Source organism: Sinohyriopsis cumingii, chromosome 7, assembly GCF_028554795.1.
Source record: "Sinohyriopsis cumingii isolate HCF-2022 chromosome 7, ASM2855479v2, whole genome shotgun sequence".
NCBI classification, from domain to species: Eukaryota; Metazoa; Mollusca; class Bivalvia; order Unionida; family Unionidae; genus Sinohyriopsis; species Sinohyriopsis cumingii.
The window spans coordinates 116,279,039-116,292,934 of record NC_142967.1 but is presented as its reverse complement, the minus strand read 5'-3'; the positions used below and the strand labels follow the sequence as shown (position 1 = coordinate 116,292,934).

The window sequence follows — 13,896 nt, the reverse complement described above, 5'->3', positions numbered from 1 at the left end:
TTTAATTAAAACTTTGGTTCATCTATATACCAAAATTTTGTACCTGAAATATGCCGCAATTCCTGTCTCAATTTTTTGGGCAGGCATCTCGGTGATAGCAACTTTTGAAGGTTCCTCAGTGTTACTGCTCACAATTCTTTTATGTTTTTTAAAGCAGATGTCTTCTGTTTCAGGTGTTATTAAGTGTGTGGTGAATTGGATTGACAAAGCTCTTGACCAGCAGCGACGTCGTTACAAGGGCTTCACTCCCACTGAGCTGACAGAGGGACTGGACAAACTAGCTGTCAATGACAAAAATAAAATGAAGGTCTGTACACAGTTTAATATGTAACAGAAAAGCTACATTGAAATTAAGATATAGTCTATCACTGATAATTCAGCATCTGTTTGTCTAACACATTTATATTGTGCTAAGATGGGAACAATTAACTGAAGATAATTCAACTGTTAGCTGTATTGAACATTGTATTGATGGAAGACTTTAAGGCTATGGTTTTTATTTTGCTAAGTAGAAAAGCAAAGACACTTTATCAGCAGTGGTATCATCACTGTCATCAACAGTTTGTTGATTTTTTGTTTCAAGTTTCCCATTTACATATATTTCATAAGCCCCCACTACAGCTTTTCATCATACTTGGTAAACATCATTATGAAGGTAAGACAATTCCTTCAGCAACATGGTAACCTTCACCTTTGACCTTGGTGTCAGGATAACAGTCACAGAAAATTGGCATCAGTTTTGGGGTTTAACTATTTTCAGCTGCTATATTCCCTAAGACCTTTAATGGATTTTGTTTATGCTTGGAATTAGTAATTACAAAGCCTCGACAATTAATTCTATAACAGTTCTCATTTGCCCCTTTAACCTTAGGGTCAAGCTCACAGATGTAAAAATTATCATTAAGGTTTTGATTAAAGTTTGCTCTATTTCCCTCTGTTTCCTAAACATCTTCATGAATTTAGTTCAGGCTTGTGATGAATCATGATTATGAAACTAGGATTAATAAATTCTGTGACATCCTTGCTTGGTTTTATGACCTGGAGGTCAAAGTCATGTGTGTTACAACAACACTTAAGTCGTGGACTTGACATGGAAACCATCACCATTTAGCTGAAGAAAAGCTGGGGATTAGTAACTGCTCCTGCACAGTTTAAGACAGACTTAAAACTTTGGGTTATGATTGTGGGTAGACTGTACATGTGTACAGTGGTTTTAGATATTTTACATTGTTCCCTAGAAGTGGAGCTTGGGGATGAAGACACTGCTGTATACAATTTAGAGACTCACAGCTTTGGGTTATGATTGTGGGTAGACTGTACACATGTGTACAGTGGTTTTAGATATTTTACATTGTTCCCTAGAAGTGGAGCTTGGGGATGAAGACACTGCTGTATACAATTTAGAGACTTACAACTTTGGGTTATGATTAAGGGTGGTCTGTAAATGTGCACAACCATTTTGGAATTTTGACCTACACCCTGGGAATAGAGTAGGGAGGTTAAGGGACCCTTAGAAGGCAGGGTGGGGGTAGGTGGGAGATAGTGATAACCATATGGATCAACCTGCTTTTCTGTACACTCTTATTTGTTTATTTACTGGACAATGCTATAGTCATTACCTTTTAAAATTTCATATTTATTTTTGGTAACATTTAATTAAGGATTATTATTACATTTTTTAAAACCATTTTGACTGAAAACAAATGTGTTAAAATTTACACTTAAATTAATCATAAGATTGTATACAATATTGCTTCTGTTATCAAACAACTGTATTCAGTACCATACATTTTTGAGGGCTATTTGAAATGATAAAACAGGCTGTATTCAGTAAAACACAATTTTGAGGACTATTTGAAATGATCAGACAAGCTGTATTTAGTACCACACAATTTTGGGGACTACTTCAAATGATGAACAGGTTGTATTTAGTACCATACAGATTTAGGGACCATTTAAAATGATGAAACAGGTTGTATTTAGTACCATACAGTTTTAAGGACCATTTAAAATGATGAAACTGGTTGAATTTAGTACCATACAGTTTTGAGGATCATTTGAAATGATTGAGTTGACATGCAGATTGGCATCTTCATAGTAGTGTATTCCTCACTTGGACAAACAACCTATGTCTTATTGTTTTATGAGGAAGATTTGGCAAATGAGCGACTTCATGCATGTATTTATTGGATGCTTCATGCCCTCAAATTCTACATTGCTTTCTTCATGTCAATTATAATTTCTTGCTCTTTCACATTTTAATTATATTTGATATGGTACCGACATTACAAACAATTGATTTGCAGGTTCAGTTGCTATGTAATCAACTTTTTTATTATCATTTGTCTATTCATTGGCAGTCTTAGATAAATCTTTATCTTTCTGTGTATGATGTTTGGAAGAGTCATTTACATTGTTCAAGTTTGACTGTTTAAAAGAGCTTAAGCGATTTATGGCATTTTTAGCCTGTATTGTATTGTGGCTGTTACAGATATCTGTCATATAATTTGAATGTATTATTGCTGTCACTGATATCTGTCATGTAATTTGATTGTATTATTGCTGTCACTGATATCTGTCATGTAATTTGAATGTATTATGGCTGTTACAGGTATCTGTCATGTAATTTGAATGTTTATGGGTGTCACAGATATCTGTCATGTAATTTGAATGTATTATGACTGTTACAGATATTTGTCATGTAATTTGAATGTATTATGGCTGTTACAGATACCTTCATGTAATTTGAACGTATTATGATTGTTACAGATATCTGTCATGCAGTTTGAATGTATTATGGCTGTTACATATATTTGTCATGTAATTTATATGTATTATGGCTGTTACAGATATCTGTCATGTAATTTGAATGTATTGTGGCTCTTACAGATGTCTGTCATGTGCTTTGAATGTATAATGGCTGTTTACAGTTATTTCTTATGGCTGTTACAGATATCTGTCATGTTAATTGAATGTATTATGGCTGTTACAAATATCTGTCATGTAATTTTAATGTATTATGGTTATTATGTATGTCTGTCATGTAATTTGAATGTATTATGGCTTTTTTTGCAGATTATAGAAGAAGGTGCCTTACCTTTATTTATCAAAATGCTACAGAGTGATGATGTACATGAGCAGAGTGCATGTGCTCGGTGTATTTGGACACTTTCATTTGACAAGGATGCACGTAAAAAAATTATTGAGTTTCCCGAACTTGTGCAAACACTAGAGAAATTCACTGATTCTGCCAACAAGAACTTGCAGAAAAATACTAGTGGTGCCCTGTGGATTCTGAATGGAGAAAATGAGGCATCAAAAGCTGCATCAAGTATGTACTGTTGAGATATCAGTATTTATCATTATTCCATATGGATTAATGCATTCCCTGCATGTACTTATCATTATTCCATATTCAATTAATGCATCCCCTGCATGTACTGTTGAATAATTATCACTTGGTCTGATATCAGTATTTATCATTATTCCATATGGATTATTGCATCCCCTGCGTGTACTGTTGAATAATTATCACTTGCTTTGAAATCAGTATTTATCATTATTCCATATGAATTAATGCATCCCCTGTTTGTACTGTTGAATAATTATCACTTGCTTTGATATCAGTATTTTTCATTATTCCATATAAATTAATGCATCCCCTGTATAAGACAAGATAGAGATTCCAAAAAAGTGCAACATTTTAAGGTTTATTTGGCTGGAAATCCACTAAAGTTTTTTTGTCTCAACTTAAACATTTTTCTTGAACCCAGCAATCCAATTGGTCAAAATTGAAGTCTGGTTTTGTTTTGACCAATCAAGTGCCTTATTTACCATAATGTTTGGATATTTGCACTCTTGGTTCAAGCCATGTGGGTTATTATTATCTTTATTTTGTTTTAGCAGCAAAGCACTAGTAATGATGCACATTGGCTTGGACAGCCCTGCTCTTAGGCTTTAGACTTTATGACCCCTATAATCGGTCTGTTGTATGTATGTCAATTTATTTATGTATTTAGGAAGTTTTGTAAAGTACAGTTATTTAAGCACAGTTTATCAGAGACATTCAGTAAATAGGCATTTTTTTTTTTTTTTACTGAGTTGATGATGCAACAGGGTGCTGCCATTTGTAATTTGTTTTAGCTGCTAACCAACCAATTTCACAAAGGGAGACAATTCATGAAGGTGTTCATTAATTTGATGTCTTGAGTATATCATGAAAAAATTGGCAACATTTCAAAAGCAGCAAGATGAAAATATATTTTTTAGACATTAGTCACACGATATTTCTCAACAGTCCCAAAACAATTACAATATCACAGAATGCACTTGACTGACACTGATAGTTCAGTCAAGTTGCAAGGTAGATGTCTTAGTGCATTGTTGGGTGTCAAACACATGACTGGTGCTGATATTTCAATCAGATGGTAAGGTAGGAGATACCTTAATGCATTGCTTGACATAAAACAAAGTGTAACCACATAATGCTGGAGATTTCCTGTAATGGTTAGTAATTTTAGCTAAAACAAATTAACTATATTTGCATCACCCCTATTTGATGCAAATTATTTGATTCTATGAGATTTTTATTCAAAATAAATTGTCATCTATGAAATATTTTTGGCTCCTGGAAATACCTGTTGTTTCAAATTTAGAAGTTGTAACTTGGTATGCAGGATACAAGAACACATTGTCTTTTTTTGGTGTATCCACTGCACACATTCACTGTTTAGAAGAACAACTGCATTTAGTCTTCATCATCTACCATGAGCTGTAAACTTCTTTCATCTTCTTAGTTAGTTATTTGGAACCTTTGTTAGTAGTTTCCCTTTGTAAACAAAACTTCATAGTTGACTCATCTATTGCACAATATGGATTGCACAAGACTGAAATGAAAAGCCAGATGTAATGCACAGAAACAGATGTCCAGTATTTAGCTTATTTAAGCTACTTTCCTGTGTGTTCACTATTTCACTGATTTAAGATACTTTCTTGTGTTTTCATGATGAAATACAACTCTTGCAGGGCCCAAGTCAGCAGCAGCTTCAAGGACAAAAGGTCACATATTTTTGAGTTACTCATGGTCTGACAAGGAAATAGCTTACCAAATTAAAGATCGTCTCAGGGTATGTAACTTTTTCTTTCAGCAAATGTATTTCTTTAAATTAAACCTTGACAGACTTATTAAGACTTCAAGGTCCTGGATTCTTTCAGCTCACTTACATGTCTTGTAACCACCACATCTCCATGTCTCTGCAATCCTTGCATATTAATTGGATGCTGTTTTTTGAACGTGAATTTTGTATTACATGTACATGTACAATTTAAAGATTTTTCACTTCAGGTCCAGTTTTGACAGATTTATTGCCCTTTTTCAATGAATTGTATAATCCCCACTTCAACAGATCCTTGACACCAGCAGCTTATTACATGTATAATGTAAATCACTTCCTTTTTCATAAATTCCATGTCCAATGAACACTTGCATAAAATCCTTTACATCTGACAGTAATATTTGTTATTTATGCTTTTTCCTGTTTTTAACACCAGTGAAACAGTTTTTATAATGAGTTCAAGTACTGTATTTTAAATGCTGAGAACAACATTATTTTAGTGCCAGTGGTAGGAGATTTAGGCTAGTACAAGTTATCTCCACTTATTTTCTTGCTGTGACCCAAGTAACTTGGATTAATGTGGACTAAATGTGTTGGTCTCAAATTGCAATGCCATATATGATAAAACAGAAATATTATTTTTCAATGTTAGGATAAATAAAGTTATAAATACGATTCAAATGTAAGATCTAATTATGGAGTTATGGGACAAAGACAACTAATGGTTATCTCCCCTTTCAGGCTGAAGGTTATGCCATATGGATTGATGTGGAGAGAATGGGAGGGTCCACACTAGAAGCCATGGCTGATGGCATTGAAAACTCAGCTGTAGTGCTTATTTGTATGTCTGAAAAGTACAAGCAGAGCCCAAACTGTAGAACAGGTAGGTAAATACTCCAATACTAGTTCTGGATACCAAACAATGCAATTCTATAGTGCTATAACTTTAGTATGTGAAAAGTTGTTGTTGTTGTTGTTTTGGGGCTTAACGCCATTTTTCAGCACACGATAGGCTATACATGGCGGCCAGTATTAATGGTGGAGGAAGAACCCGGGAAAACCCCGGAAAGAACCACCGACCCACGAGAAGCTACTGGCAAGCTTTCTCACATACCCACATTGGCCGAATCCTAGACTCGAACCTACGCAGACAGAGGTGAGATGGCAGTGATCCGTAACGGAGAGCGCTTTAGACCACTCGGCCACTAGTATGTGAAAAGAGGGCTTGAATTATTTGCATTAGGAGCAGAGACACTCAATAAATTTAATCAGCCAGTTTGATTATTCTGTAATTAAATAGAAAAAATAATAAGTTTTACTTTCATATGTAATATGTTCTATTAACTTTTGCAATTTACTCTGATTAGATAAATATGGGGTAGTTAGAGAAAGCCAGAGAATTGATCTGGAAATTTGTGAATTCTGAACATAAAATTTTTTTTAAGCCAGTGAAAAAATATTTGCTTTTGTAAGATCTCTTTTGACTTGGCTGAAAGTGAAAATTCAACCTCAGACTTCAAACTCAGTGAATTAACTATTTCCATTGACAAAAGACTACTTTGTAAATCTCTTTCATTTGGCTGAGAGTAAAATTCAATCTCAAGCTCAAGCTCTGAGAATGTAATACAATTTCCAGAGCTGGAAGAAACTGTTGAATCCATAACCTCTTTTACTTGCATTTGACAGAACCAAAGACTTAAGCACAGGTCTGTAATGCTGCAAAAAGAGTGTGTTATTACTGCACAATTTGAGTCAGTTTTTATCATTTTGAGCTGCTGTAAGTTAGTCAGTTTTAAATTTACACATATTCATAAAGGGATTCATTGTAGATCCTGTAAGTAATTTTGTGTATGTTTAATTATCTTCCAGAGGGAGAGTACACATTCCAGCTGCGGAAAGAGTACATTCCTGTCATGATGCAGAAAAAGTATCGGCCTGATGGCTGGCTAGGAGCAATCCTTGGAGCCAAGTTGTATTTTGATTTCAGCGGAAAGTACCCACTGGAGAAGTCATTCCAGGGTCTGCTGAAAGAGCTAAGGGGTCGGGGTCAAGTCACACCTGGAAATACCCCAACTGGAGGTATGTATTGGTGCTATTTGGATCTGTACAGGACACAAACAAATGTATCAACTATGCTACATCTATGTTGGTATAGAAATTTGTTGAGTGTGATTCATTTGTAACGTTCTGGTAGTGCTCTTTTTACTAATTGTACTGCATTTACCAGGTGAGTACATATGATAAAATATTTTTGAGTGCCACATCACAGTAGGCTTGTAGATTACATTTTACATTTGACTCAGTCGTTCAATAAGTGTAGTTTAGTGTAATAGCATCCAGTGTAATTCTTACATTCATAGTGCATGTACAACACTCATAGATAAATGCATATGGATAAACAGCACAGATAATCACAGGCACAATTTGATAGTACTCTTGCCAAGTCAGTTTGTGGATCACCTTTTGTATTTGGCTCTGTTTCAGTGTGTAGGTCAGTGCCATATCATCTGCTGTAATTATACCAATGCTGAATTTTGCTGAATGTTACAGGTACATTCTAGTAGTACTTCATCTTGGTCAGTTTGTGGATTACCCTGTGTATTTGATTCTGTCTCAGTGATCTCTGCAAAGATGACAGCTGAACATATCTCATTTCAATTCCCTATTTTTGTAGTGTATGGTTTAAGTTACCTTCAGTCTGGTGAGGGATTGCCTCCCCTTAGCATATATCTTGTTATTTGCAAGAACCCTCTTCCAAGTTTAAATTGATTTTAAGGCAGTAATTGTCAGTGACATATGATTCAGGTAAATACATGCATTGGGGAGGTAGTTCCTGTATGGAAAGGGAAGGAGTCTAAGTGATCTGAATAGAGTCAATTACTGTGTAATATTACTGTACACAGTGTTGTATGCTTCCCCATGACATGGCTAAACATCTTACAACTGTTATATTGTAGATTGTAGTAAGATGTGATCCTGTGGTGACTACACTGGCATGAATATGAATAATGCTTGTAACACTTTGTACTTTATGATAATTATATTTTTCAAAAAAGTGTTTTTATGTAGGACATATTATAAGTCTGTGCATTTTTTGTTGTAATTGATTTTGGACCTAAAACTTGGCAAGTTTGTCAACACCACTACTTTACTTGTGTCACATTAATTACCTTTGTTCATGTGTTCCATATCCTTGATGGTTGGTGTTGTTTTGCATTAAATAACAATAAATTGGAATAACCTCTATAAATAGTGTACCATTTTTTATCAAGATTTTATTAGTTCATTTATGTCACATTTACCCATCTTTCACATACTTGCCCATTTTTAATTGTTTCTACCACTGTCGGATTCAAATGCAGATCAGACATGGCACAATTCATTTGATGCAGACTCTTTCATTATTACTATTATTATTGTTGTTGTTGTTGTCGTTATTATTATTATTATTATTATTATTGTCATATAAAATCATCTTCCTTGTTATTCTCATTATCATCAAGGAGACATGGATGATATTCCTATGACAACATCACATTTGGAGCCACGGACAAATGCAAAATACTATAAAGGTATATAGGTGTTCACTTGTTGCAGTTATGTATGTATTTTTTTCGTGATATTGCAGTGGTTGAATTATTTGTTGGAAATTGAAAAGGGATGGATCAGATTTGTTTAATACAGCAACATAGATCCAAATGTGAGGTGTTCTGAGAGGTTGGTGAGATTCTTTGAAACTGAAATATTACAGTGCTTCCTTTCTTTAAATCCTCTCAGTTTGTCCTTGTCTCATATAGTGCAGGTAAGGCCATTCATGGATACCATTAAATTAGTTAAATATGGTTCTCTATCATTTTCTACCCAGCTTAATTCACTTGATTTTTATTCTTAGCAAATAAGAATGATTATATATGCCTGTGTAGGTTTCTCAGGAATATTTTGAACTTAATGCAGATTCCTAACAATTTTCATTATGGCCACTACTACATTGCCAGTCTATTTGAGGAACTTCTTTTTCAAGTAGAAAATGGTGAAAATACATTTTAAAGAGGTGGAATCCAACATGCATGGCTTCCATGTGTGAGAGAAGAATAAATTAACAGAATGTTAGAAACTTTTTGATGTTGGGATGGTTGTTCAAAGTCAGCTATAGAAATAGTATACATGCCAGCCATTACCCTTTTGGCATAATCATTACCCTTTTTTCACCAAATTATGCTTTCTGCTAGACTGTATGTGGATTATGGTTTTTTGCAACATTACAATATAATCTTAAAATAAAGCAATAAAAAGTTGTTTTTGTCATTTTTATTATTATATCTTGAATTCCACTCATTTAAATGTGAGAATATTCTTAAAAAAGTGACTGCTGCATAAGAATAGCGTAAGAGTACTTTCCTTATTTGCTTTTTATAGGAACTGTGTGTGGCCCATTTTCAAGAAAACCGAAAAGTTTCTTCAAAAGTGAACTTTGCCTGACAAATTCATTTTTATGGATAAGCTAGTTAGTTAGTGGACAGGTCTCATTGTAAAGAAAATGGTGCTGGATGTTAAGTGAAACACTTAACAGTGTGAGTTGTGGATGTTATATGCTGGAAAATGTTAGAGCAGATTGATTTTTTTCAAACTTCAAACCATGTAAAATCAGAACTAGTGACAAATCAACAGCGCTTTTTATACTTTCAAAGAAGAATATGAGTAATGTAATACAGCACTTTGTGCACCTGATGATGATCATTGCTAAATTCCAGTTCACAATGATTCAGCAAAAGTAACACTAGCTGAACTGAGTGCTGAATATAAATAATTTTTAGTATATTTTATGTTTTTATTCTGGTTCTAATCCGTATGGATCTTGCCCTTTATGAAAAGAATTTTGATCAGCTGCAAAACTAGGTTAGTAGTAAAAATGTATCTTTTTCATATGTGCTTAATTTTTATACGTAATATATAGATTACACTTTATACGCCCAAATTATGCATCAGGCTATCTTCCTTCCATCCATCTGTCTGTATATTGCACTTTGGTTAAGTTTTGTGCTTTGGTCAGTTCTGTTGCATTTTTTGACTCCTGGGTCATACACCATTGTGCTCAGATCCCTCACAGTATCCTGTAGCACTCTTCCACCAAAATGTAAGTCAGTGTTTCCTATATTTCATGCTTTGGTGATTTTGGTTTCACATTTAACCGTTTTTCATTACTCTGTTGAATGTCCGATCATGTAACTTTTAGTGTAGATCTGTTTTGTGAATTCAGTACTATTCAATCAAAAGCTGTAAGCTTTTATTTTATACTCATTTGTTGAGTTTTATATTTAATTGAGTTCCCAATGCTGAATAGGGCATTGTATCCATCATTCATTTGTCATGAGCTCCTATTATCCTTTTAGATACAGTGCCTGATTCAAATGTTTCATGGTTGATACACTTCCCAAAAAAATAGGTGCAAATTTTAAAAACTTTATGAATTTTAGTAGATTTTATGACTTTTAAAACTTATACAAAGCTCCTAACAACTCAGAGGTTGGCATTATGTGGCTTTTAAGGTTGAAGAAATTAGAGAACCAGGAGGAAACCACTGACCTTTGATTTGCTATCATATACTTTGCACATATTGTATCCTAGTATCAAAAACAGGACCACAGAGTTTCAGTGCAAGTGCAATACCTCTGTTTTAACGAGTGTTGTTTTGAACTCCATCAAAAAGAACTTTCTTGGTTCCAGATAGAATAGCATGATTGACATTTTTGGAGCAACCAAATAATCAGATGCAGCTATTTATCAGATTAGTCAACATTCTAGTAATCAGATTGGTTAACATTCTAGTAATCAGATTGGTCAGCATTCTAGCAATCAGATTAGTCAACATTCTAGTAATCAGATTGGTCAGCATTCTAGTAATCAGATTAGTCAACATTCTAGTAATTAGATTGGTCAGCATTCTAGTAATCAGATTTGTCAACATTCTAGTGATTAGATTGGTCAGCATTATAGTAATCAGATTGGTCAGCATTCTAGTGATCAGATTAGTCAACATTCTAGTAATCAGATTTGTCAACATTCTAGTGATTAGATTGGTCAGCATTGTAGTAATCAGATTAGTCAACATTCTAGTAATCAGATTGGTCAGCATTCTAGCAATCAGATTAGTCAACATTCTAGTAATCAGATTGGTCAACATTCTAGTAATGAGATTTGGCAACATTCTAGTGATTAGATTAGTCAACATTCTAGTAATCAGATTAGTCAACATTCTAGTAATCAGATTGGTCAGCATTCTAGTAATCAGATTGGTCAACATTCTAGTAATCAGATTTGTCAACATTCTAGTGATTAGATTGGTCAGCATTATAGTAATCAGATTAGTCAACATTCTAATAATCAGATTGGTCAACATTCTAGTAATCAGATTTGGCAACATTCTAGTGATTAGATTAGTCAACATTCTAGTAATCAGATTAGTCAACATTTTAGTAATCAGATTAGTCAACATTCTAGTAATCAGATTGGTCAGCATTCTAGTAATCAGATTAGTCAACATTCTAGTAATCAGACTGATCAGCATTCTAGTAATCAGTGTGTGTGTGTGATTTGGATTTTTAATGTAGCTTTAACAATTTTTCAGTCATATCGCTACGATGTCTGCAATGTGGCAGTTTATAGTCATGTCTAACACGGGGGCATCATGCTGCAGACGTGTAGCACAATGTTCCACCCAGTCACATTATCCTGACACAAGGCTGACCAGTCCTAACACTAACCTCTTAATGCTGAGCACCAAGCGAGGCAGTTGTTAGTACCATTTTTGTAAGTCATTGGTATGACTCAGCCAGGGATCGAACCCACAACATCCCACATCTGAGGCAGATTGGAAAGCATTCTAGTGATCAGATTGGTCATCATTCTAGTGAACAAATTGGTCAGCATTCTAGTAATCAGATTGGCCAGCCTTCTAGTGAACAGATTCGTCAGCTTTCTAGTAATCAGATCGGTCAGCATTCTAGTAATCAGATAAGAAAGCATTCTAGTAATCAGATTGGTCATCATTCTAGTAATCAGATTAGCCAGCCATCTAGTGAACAGATTGATCAGCATTCTGCTGATCAGATTTGTCTGCATTCTAGTAATTTGACTGGTCAGCATTATATTGATCAAATAAGATTGGTAAGGATTTTATCGATTATATAAAACTGGTCAGCATTCTGCTAATCAGATTTGTCTGCATTCTAGTAATCAGACTGGTCACCATTATAGTGAATAGATCAGATTGGTCAGCATTGGATAGCTGGTGATCAGATTGGTCAGCATTCTACTTAATGGATCAGTTTGGTCAGCATTGGATAGCTAATAATCATTTTGGTAAGCATTGGATAGTTAATAATCAGATTGGTCATCATTTTGGTGATTAGGTCATAATTGTTGGCATTCTAGTGATCAGACTGGTCAACATTCTAGCAGTTAGATTGGTCAACATTCGATTAGAACATGAGTTAAAGAGATAAGTTAGAGTTATACTGGTCATAAATCAGAAGAGCTTAAGAAATGGTATGTTATCCATCCATCATCTGTCCATTTGTTAGCACAAGTTTGTTATCACTACTCCACCTAAACTACTTGGAGGACTGTGATGAAACTTTACACACACATACATACACACACACATGCATTGCATGATTTTACTTGGTCCTAGATGAAAATGGTGCTGCTCTCACATCAAACATATCCGCCAGTTATCACTGCTTCTCCTGAATGGATGGTCATATCAACATGGGGTTTTCAATAAAAGACTTCTTATGATGTCAACTTGATCCTAAATGAAAATGGTGCTGATCTGAAATCCAATATGGCCACAATGGCAGCCATTTTGAAAATCTTGTTATTGCTACTCCTCTTGAATAGATGGTCATATTAACATGGGGATTCACTAAACAACATTTTATGTCAACTTGGTCTTAAATGAAAATGGTGCTGATCTGAAATCCAATATGGCCACAATGGCAGCCATTTTGAAAATCTTGGTATTGCTACTCCTACTGAATAGAGGATTGTATTAACATGTGGATTCACTAAACAATATTTTATGATATCTACTTGGCTCTATATTAAAATAGTGCTGATCTGATATCCAGTATGGCCACCATTGTAGCTGTTTTGAAAATCCTGTTATTGTTATTCTTTGTACAGTGATGGTCATATCAATATGGGCTTGACATTCTTGCATACATATCACACTGTCACCATCCATTGTCCCTATCAAGTGATTTACAGGGTGTGTAATGTCACCGTCAATTGTTACTATCAAATGATTTGAAGGGTTTGTGATGTCACCATCAATTGTCGTTACCAAATGATTTACAAGGTGTGTGATGTCACCATCAATTGTCACTACCAAATGATTTACAAGGTGTGTGATGACACTGTCAGTTGTCACTATCAAATGATTTGAAGGGTGTGCGATGTCACCATCAATTGTCACTGTCAAATGATTTTCACGAATATTCAGATGGACATCCAGTCTTTTCTGTCTTTAACTGTAATGGACACAACCAAAAACCAGAACAATTATATGAAAACAGCATGTATATATTCAATTAGGAAACTATGCATGAATAAGACTAAATTTTGCTAATGCAATATAACTGAATTTTCCAGCAGCCAAATGGACCGGTCTAGATAACGAATCATTTTATTGGGTAGGAGCTAAAAATGACGCATTTGTTATTTCAGTTAAGAACTGATTTGTGAAGGAAGTTTAATACAGCTTTATCACATCACAGATCTT

General features: G+C 34.5%; 1 protein-coding gene across 2 annotated transcripts in view; it reads left to right on the top strand.

Annotated features, from left to right (window-relative positions):
• The window catches only part of LOC149795982 (uncharacterized), a 137,931-nt gene that overhangs the window by 96,750 nt on the left and 27,285 nt on the right, over positions 1-13,896 (top strand). For both annotated transcript variants that reach the window (XM_089965896.1, XM_089965895.1), the window contains 5 exons: positions 174-307; positions 3,076-3,331; positions 5,026-5,126; positions 5,856-5,997; positions 6,984-7,193. In XM_089965896.1, coding sequence (XP_089822022.1) covers positions 174-307; positions 3,076-3,331; positions 5,026-5,126; positions 5,856-5,997; positions 6,984-7,193 — 843 coding nt within the window. The remainder of the gene's footprint in view (positions 1-173; positions 308-3,075; positions 3,332-5,025; positions 5,127-5,855; positions 5,998-6,983; positions 7,194-13,896) is intronic.